This window comes from Austrofundulus limnaeus, unplaced genomic scaffold (genome assembly GCF_001266775.1).
Source record: "Austrofundulus limnaeus strain Quisiro unplaced genomic scaffold, Austrofundulus_limnaeus-1.0 Scaffold8, whole genome shotgun sequence".
In the NCBI taxonomy this organism is placed as follows: domain Eukaryota; kingdom Metazoa; phylum Chordata; class Actinopteri; order Cyprinodontiformes; family Rivulidae; genus Austrofundulus; species Austrofundulus limnaeus.
This window is the reverse complement of record NW_013952410.1, coordinates 3,387,049-3,396,262: the sequence shown is the minus strand read 5'-3', so window position 1 is coordinate 3,396,262 and position 9,214 is coordinate 3,387,049. Positions and strand designations below refer to the sequence as shown.

General features: G+C 38.4%; 1 protein-coding gene across 1 annotated transcript in view; it reads right to left on the bottom strand.

The window, feature by feature from the left end:
- p3h2 (prolyl 3-hydroxylase 2) overlaps positions 1-6,065 on the bottom strand; it is a 61,789-nt gene extending 55,724 nt beyond the window's left edge. The window contains exon 1 of the mRNA XM_014034693.1: positions 5,433-6,065. Coding sequence (XP_013890147.1) covers positions 5,433-5,843 — 411 coding nt within the window. The 5' untranslated portion in view covers positions 5,844-6,065. The remainder of the gene's footprint in view (positions 1-5,432) is intronic.
- Positions 6,066-9,214: the final 3,149 nt, after the last annotated feature.

Sequence of the window (9,214 nt, the reverse complement as noted above, 5' to 3'; positions counted from 1 at the left end):
ATGTTCTTCAGTTTAAAATGTATGTGACCCATTGGTTAAAATAAATGGGTCAGTTTTTCTCATACCTACCTAATCTTTATCACTGTTTGATTGAACAAGACTTTTCTAAGATTTCACACAACATAATAGGTAAAAGTGTGTGACTCATACTGATATGATATTGGGTCAGTATCGGTATCGGTCAATATTGGTATCGGACAATTCTCAAAGTTGCAATATTGGTATTGTATCAGAAGTGAAAAAGTTGTATCGGGACACCCCTATCAAGAATTCAATGGTGTGGATGTGGTTCAGGTGTAGAAGGTCTGATAAACTTCAGTGCTCAGTCAGCTGTAAAATGTGCCAGAGAGTTTGGTGCCGACTCACAGCGGGAACTAGGAGTTTCCCGATCTGATATTAATATCCGTCCGATATCAGCCAAAAAACGAGTATCGGATTTTATTGGCCTGCATAAAAAATGTCTGATATAAGCGCTCCGATATAAGCAGTCCATTCCACCAGTCCACTGACTCCACTCCAGTGTCTCTATCCAGCAGCGCTTGGATCCAGCATGCAGAGCCCACGTGATCACAACAACATGCTGCACTCAGTGCGCTAACAAAGTAGTTAGCAGTAGGAGCGATGTCGACAGTACTTTCTATTTTCATCAGAAACAGAGTTGAAGCTAAGTGCAAAGTTGTCATGCACAAGTTTTCCATGTGGGCACAGAACCGTGTACGTTTTAAACCAGAGACAACCAGGCTCTGCTCTCCACCCTGGCAGCAGCTTTGCGGTTCGGCTCGGTTCAGTTTCGGTCCAGTGTGTCTCCATGGTTCCAGTTTCAGAAYGTCCTCTCCGGTCTGGTCGGTGGTTCTAAGTGGGCAGAAGCGAGGACAGTACGCTTCGGTTTTGACATCAGCAGAGTGCTGCCCGTGGATTAGCTCTGGGATTGATGGACAGAAGAAAGGAGAGCGCAGCTTTTGTTTTGGAATACGAGAGCAACAAGACGAGAGCTAAACACTGCAGGAGCGAGAGGCTAACCTCCATATGATGCTCAGACTGTAGAAAGTGGAAATGCAGCAGTAAGAAAGGTGGCTATCAATTTAATTAACAAACTCTTACTATTTATTTTTGCTCTTGTTATTAGAGTGATGTTTAATCTGTTTACACACTTGTTTTAGTGAAGATTAAGTGCAATGATCATGTTCTTTTGGGCACAGTCAGTTAAATTAGCTGTGGACTCTTTACTTTGAACAGACAATAATGTGGGTTTTGCTTTGTCCCCACCTTCAGTTATTCCCACCATAAAGCAGCACAAGGCTGACAGATAGTTAAAAAAACTAGTGATTTTGAATTGCTATTTTACACTTTAAAAGTACATTTTGTTTTTACTATGTTTTGTTTTCAGAGTATTGTAATTAATTTTAACTAAAATGTAGATTATTATTCAGTTTAAAATGTACAGTATGTGATCCACTGGTTAAAATAAATGGGTAAATTTTTTTTCTCATACCTACTCTTTTTCACTGTTTGACTTGATCAAGACTTTTCTAAGATTCCACACTACAAAATAGGTAAAAGTGTGTGATTCGTACTGAAATGGTATCGGGTCAATATCAGTATCGGTCAATATCGGTATCTGCTAATTCTCAAAGTTGCAATATCGGTATCGTTTCGGAAGTGAAAAAGTTGTATCGGGACATCCCTAGCAGGAACACGTCAAATCAGTTCCACTGACTGATAAAGTTCCACTCAACAGAACGTTCTGTGTATGAAAATGAAGCACCCWAAAAAATTAAACCCTCTTCCTAACCCCCAATTTATATTGCTTGCGTTCCGTCTCCGCTCCACTCCACTCCGGTCCGACCTCCGCAGCAAATACGCACCCATTATAATCCATGAGAGTGTTTACACTGGCTGCGCATGGCGGCGCAGGGCGGCGGTGAGCGGACGGCGATCCGTCAAAATTAGAACAGATCCTATTTTTGCCGGACGCCGGARCWGCGCCGGAGTCAATTTTTAAAGATTACGTCGCACCAACAGGAAAAGACACGAGCACAACATCCGTATTTTCAAAATAAGACACTATTCGGCTGAATAATTTGTCGGAATAATGTCGAAATTGCAGCTATATCAATAAATATACGGATATATTTCTACACAAATACTGTCAGAATGTATCGTTCTGTTTGGGAAGCAGATGGAAACATGTAGTATGAAGCATATGTGTACACACGATACACGTGGATTTTATTTTGAAATCAGAAGTTTCAGAAAGCCGACGGCGAGACAGTTTCAACATAGCTACCAAAAGCCTTTATATCGTTGTTTTCAGCTGTGTTTGGAGTTCGTCTTTCACAGAATTAATTATTTTTTGCTGTAACTTCCACATTTATCACTGAATTTATCGCGCAATCTGCTTCCTGCACGTCTGTCGGACCGGAGCAGAGCGGAGGTGGTGTAAACTGGACTTGAAACGCACAGCTGCGACCTGCGCAGTGGAGCGGAGCGCAGCGGAGACGCATGCAGTATAAATCCGGGGTAAATCATCCGTCACCACTAGAGCTGCCACAAACGATTATTTTTTATAGTCGACTAATCATCGATAATTTTTTTGATTAGTCGACTAATTGGATCATACGTTAATTGAATATAAAACATACAGCTTATCGTGCCAGAATGCAGCTGCTATTATATAACCATGGTTAGATTTTAGCTATATGCCAACTTAAAATAATGGCTGTGGAAGGCAAGTTCTGCTYTGCAGATATTACACAGGTTTCTCTTTCATTTTCTTAAAAAGATCCCACACTTTTGAGCTCCATTGCCAGGTAACCATGATCCCAGAGCCTGTCTGTATAATGCTTTGTGATGTCCACGGCCTACCCCAGTTACCACTACTGTACATGTGTGTCAAGGACAGAAAGGCAGATGTGGCAGTGGAAGTTGTCAAAGCAGTTTGGAGAGAAAAACAAAAAGTTAAGAAAAAAAATCGATTAATCGATTATTAAATTAGTCATCGATTATTTTAATAATTGATTAGTCATCCATTAATCGACTAATTGTGGCAGCCCTTCTCACCACCATCAGGAGCTGAGTCGAGCAAAGTCAAACTGGTGCAGCAAACACAACACTGTATGGCAGGCCATTTTAACATATAATCAGCTTAATGAAATTGGTTTATGACTAGACATAATTAGTTAATTAAAATATTTTAATTACATTTTGACTAGGCAAAATACCTATTTCAGATATCTCTCTTTTTGTTCTGACTAGTCATAATTCCAATTAAAGGTATCTTAAAAATATATTGTAAATATTGGTGTTCTTGGCAGTTTGACAGTTTTATCATTCATATCAAAATCAAAATTATATTGTATCGACTGAAATTAGGCGCCATCTCGTGATGTAAATTTTAGTCGTWTCATCCAGCTCTAGATCAAGGTAAGTGCTGTAACCATCAACGTTCAGTTCATAAAGATGTCACGAGACACAAAACAGAGGGTGATCAGAGAGAGAGAGAGAAACCGTAACATGCTACAGCTTCTTCCTCCCAAACAGATGTTAGAGAAATCATCAAAGATGAGTAACATTTTTCCAGCTGGCTCTACCTTCGTGAGTAAGACCATGACTCTGCTCATGTCTAGACAAGACAGTGAACGTTTAGAAATACGTCAGCTCTCAGCTTACTTTATTTATATATTTTTTTTTTAAAGAAAGGAAATAGAGAAGAATCGATTTACCCACAAGCAGAAACAAGACTGATAGACTTTGTTCCACTTCTGTGTGATGGAAGCCAGTCTGCAGTTAGCAAGTGTGGAAGTCATCCCGGTCTCATATCCATGCGAGGAAGACGATGCCAGCTTCCCATATGAGCTCAAAGTAGTTTCAAATATCACTCAGACATCCTCAGGTAATCCCTTGCATATGCTGTGTAACTGTTTTACCGTCTATCTCACGTTTGGAGCTGACATTTTGGCATGTTTCCACTCACAAAAGGTAGCTCATCTCTTCTCATTCGCACGCTGATTTGGAGATCAAAATGATCATGTTTCATGTTTTCTGTCACACAGAACATGCCTTAATCCACTTTTTACAAATAAAAAATCATGACGTGAAAACATCTGTGAGTGTTTAAAGTTTTGTTTCCATGGTAGAACACTCTAAACAATGATGCAGACACAACTAAACGACTTGCTTGGGGTGGGGGGAGGCAACACAGCATCGCAGACAGTGAATGAATAACCTCCAACACTTTGTTCCCAGTTATTTTATCTCTCCCTTGGATTGTTCCCACGCCTTGAATGCAAAAGCCAAGCGAAACGCTCACTGCAGCCCTGTGTGAATGTAGAACCAAAAGCTGCAAAGTGGATCCAGTGAGGAAGAGGACACAGAGCTGGTGTAAACCGAGACACAAGTGATGCACTACAAAGAGTCCATTTGCTGTGTTTCAACTGAGCTTTATTCTGATAATAAACTCTGAAAATGTGTTTATGTAGTTTATAACAAACCCAATTCCAGTTATAAGAGGTGTTACAAAGCAAAATGTGTTTACTAGAATTCTGTAGCTAAAAACAGCAAAGATACATTTTTTTAAATTGTTATTTTACAGCCCAGGTTCGACACCATTGTGTTGCAGAGACCCATCGTGACAAATGACAATGATGATWGTCATTGTTAAACTTGTTTGCACATCATGTGAAAGCGCTACTCATGGCTGAGTTTACCTGTAACTCCTCAGACTGAAGGCTCTTGGAGAAACCAGAAGAACCCATCCAGACGACCWAGYWRTCTAGTGGCATTTTTTWAGATGTCCTTAAATGTTTAGCATATTTGTTTCCTTCTTGTCCTTTCCTWTATTTTTCCTCTTCATTACCTCAWGACTCACCTGTCCCTCRTTTTCTAATTAACCTCACCTGCATATACTCAGTAATCAGCCCTCCTTCCTCTTCAATCCCCGCTCCTATCATACTGCTCCCGGTCTTCAGTGTTTCAAATGTTTGCTCTGTAAATTATCTTCTGTACTTTTTTTTGTTTGTTTTAAGTCCCACCTGTCTAGTAATTTKAATAATAAAATGTATTGTTTTGATGAATTTTTTCAGTAATTTGTGTCCTGTTTCACACAACTTGTTTGTTTTATGGTTGGAGAGAGTGTTCATTTCAATTCACTGGTCAACAAATTCAACCAATTTATAATATTCAGGTTTTATGATGAACTTTGTATTTCCTTGGTGAGATCATTCCGTCAAGTTGCCCAATATTAAAATCAAAGCTTCAAACTTTTTTTTTTTGTATTTTCCAAGTATCACTGTAATAAAAACWGCACTCTTCACAACTGATCTCATTAACTGCACAGGTGATGTACAGGTGASCACACAACCTGGTGGAGGAAGGCAGAACAAGTCCCCACTAACTGGCCCACAACAGAACTCCTTCAGGTCCAGATCTCTTACCTTCTGATAAGCCAGCTGGAGGTAGTTGTAGGGGATCCTCCTGTTGAAGTCCTGAACCACGTCCTCGCTGACTTTATGCACAGACTGGACGCCCAGTTTCTCGTCGATGCATCTGTTGGCGCACGCAGCCCTCCGCAGCACCGTGTCGAAGAAGCCCAGGTCCGAGGAGAGCGCCTGGTCGAACGGATGCTGGTCCTGACACCTCAGCCGGCACCGGACTTTGGAGCGCCGGACCTCGGCGCAGCTGCGGAGGGCTCCCTCCATGTGGCGGACCACGTCGTCGTAGTCGTTGTTGTAGAAAGCCCGCACCGCGTCGTCGTACAGCAGGTCGTAGGGCTGCAGGGAGGCTGCTGCTGAGGAGAACCACTGAGCGAGCAGGGTCATCAGAGCCGGGGACCAGTTTCCGTCCATCCTCCCTCTGGTTTGGTTCAGGTGGAGAGGAGACCGAGCCTGGGGACGGTCACAGCGTTTCGCAGCCCACTTTAAACGGACTTAATTGCGGACGGAACTGCAGCAGGGCGGAAATCGTGTTAGAAGACCCGGGGACACACATTTTGTAGAGAGACCCCCCCCTCTTATCATTGGTTCGGCTGACTCCGCCCCTCCGAACAGATGAATGGACCGCACACTGCTTCATCTCCCCCCCCCACCCCCCGACATGTAAGCAGGTCGGAACTGTGGGGAGTCTATATTTTTCTTCTTTTTCAATTATGAAACAGCTCTCATGAAGTTTCCGAACAAAAATAAACTCTACAAAACAACTTCAAATCTTAATTTCCCAACGAAAATAAATTATTAGTTTAGTTCTGYACTTTAGTAATTTAAAATAACCATTTGTCAGAGCCGTCTTCCGGACTTTTCCATTGTCAACAAAAGAAACTCGCGTGCACGTGCTGGTCAAAGATGGGCTGCCACCTCAGTGTGGAGACTGGCTCCCTCTGGTGGTTGTTTGACGCAATGGCATGTYCAGGATACATTTCGTTAAAGTCTTTCTCAAAATTTGATTGTTAAATTTTTTTGTCTATAAAATTTAAATCATTTATAATTATTTTATGCAATCTAAGGATTAGAATTGGTTCTAAGTTTTTGCTAATTATATTATTCATTGCAATTGGAATATTATCTACCACATTTCTGTAATCCTCAGGGGTACACACTGTTTTATATTTAATCCTAAATTCCTCATAATTTAATAACCCCCCTTTATCATTTATCAGATGAGTAATAGACCAAATTTGTTTTTCCATCCATCCTTCCATGAACATTGATTTCCATCTTCTTAGGATTACCCTATTGTTCCATAATTGAACATTATGTGGACTGAAGTTGTGCTTGTAAATTATTTTCCAGTGTAGCAGGACTTGTTGATGGAAGGCAGAGAGTTTCACCAGTACTTTAGAAACCTCAAAGTCACATTTCAAAAGGAAATCTATGCCTCCTAATTTTTTTTAATAGAAAGTTGGGTAAAAGAGAACCAAATGTCTTCRCTACATCTTAAAAATGACTGAAGCCATCTTAATTTGAGCACCCTATTCATAGCTTCAAAATCAGTTGCTTTTATTCCTCCATCTTCATAATCTTTGACCATGTCTGCTTTTCTAATATAGTGATGTTTATTTTTCCAGATGAAATTGAAAATTAGGGTATTTATTTTCTTTCAAGTTTTTGTAGAAAGGGCTAAAGAGTAAGTGGGGTATATTAGTCAGGAAACAAATTCAGATTTTGTCAACAGCCATCTTTCAATTACCGTTAAATCTCTTTGCAACCAATTATTTAAAATTCTTCTGGATTTTTTGATTGGCTTCTGAATGTTATTATTATAACTAGATTTAGAATCTTTAAACACCCATATACCTAAATATCAAACTTCCTTTTTCACTGGGATGTTATACAACATCTTTTCTGAACTGTCATGGATACTTAAAACTTCAGATTTATTAAGGTTAAGTATTAGACCTGAAGCCTGTGAGAACGATTTCACTACCTGAAGAGCAACTGGTATATGTTCCTTATTTTTCAAAAACAGTGTTGTGTCATCTGCTAATTGACTAATAATAATTTGTTTATTATCTATTGTAATGCCAACAATTTTTGAGCTTTTTAATTGTATGGACAATAGTTCAATGACAGTAATAAATAACAGAGGTGACAAACTGCAACCTTGTCTTATATCTCTTCCTAGATTAATCCTTGGGGCTGTTCCTTCTGGGAGGGACACACAACTATGTGTAACATCTTAATTATATCCAGAAAAAAATCTCCAAATCCAAAATATTTTAGTGTCTCATAAATGAAAGGATGTTCAAGTGAGTCAAATGCTTTCTGAAAGTCAAGGAATAAAATATAAGCATCATCTTCTACTAGATCACTGTAATCTATAAGACCTAACACCAGTCTGATATTGTTATGAACAGATCTATCTTTCATGAATCCTGATTGTGAATTACTAAATATTTTTGAAAGACCTGTTTTTAACCTTGATGCCAGCACCATTGTAAAGAGTTTGTAGTCTGTACTGAGAAGAGTGATGGGCCTTAAGTTATTTAATATTCTTTTGTCTTTTTCTGGTTTGGGGATTAGTTTAATTAGACCTTGTTTCATCGTTGTCATTAATTCCTTTTTATTAATTATTTCTATAATTGCATCAAATAGTAAAATTTTAATCTCTTCCCAAAAATGCTTATAGAAGTTAGCAGTTAATCCATCAGGACCAGGTGAACGATCCGATGCAATGTTGTTTATAACTTTATCTAATTCATCTAATTTTAGGTCTTCTTCAAAGACATTTTTGAAATTTTCGTCAATTTTTGGAATCTTATCCATCTTATTGTTTTAAAAAAGTATTTGGAATATTGTTCATTATAAGAGGGGGAGTAAATATTACTGTAAAAATGATATACTTCCATTGATATTGTTTTTGAGTCTGTACATTCCTCCCCATCAATTAATAAACAAGTAATTGCGTTTTTTTTTCTTGTCTTTGTTTTTCTAGCTTACTGAAAAATGATGAATTTTTTTCCCCATCTTCTATCCACTTTGACCGTGATCTGATAAATGCACCTCTGGCTTTAGTGAGGTAAAATTGGTCTAAGTCGGTTTGTATATTTGAAATTTGTATTTTATCTTCTTCTGACCAAATAYCTTTAGAATAATAATTGAGCAGGTTTTTAACTAAATTGTTTTCCTTTTCCCTTTTTTCCATTTCTAGGTTTTTACTAAAAGCAATAGATAATTTCCTTTATGAGAATTTTAAAAATTCCCATTTTTGTATTTGAGATAGGTTGGTATTATTACTAACATCTATAATCAGTTTTTTTTTATTTCACGGCAATATGCTTCATTTTTTAAGAGGGATGAGTTTAATTTCCAATAATCCTTCCTTCTCTTAAAGAGAGTTTGATCAGAAAGGATCAGGCTTATCATGCAGTGATCACTTAGGGGGCTTACAGAAATATCAGTAGTGATTTGGACTGCATTAAAGAAGCAGAGATTAACCAGTAATCATTTCTTGATCTTGCATTAACATTAGGTTTCAACCAAGTATATTGTCTTATGTTAGGGTTATTAACTCTCCACACATCTAATAAACCATTCTTATTCATAAACTTATCAATAATTGGATTTGGATGACACTAAATATTTTGAAGGCCATCTGTCTAACCATTCGTTTGAAGCCATGTTAAAATCACCTCCTACTATTACAGGTCTGTGAAATATTTTATTTTCAGCTCTTCTGATATTTGTTATTTGATAAAGCAAAGTTTTATTCTTAACTTAATTGT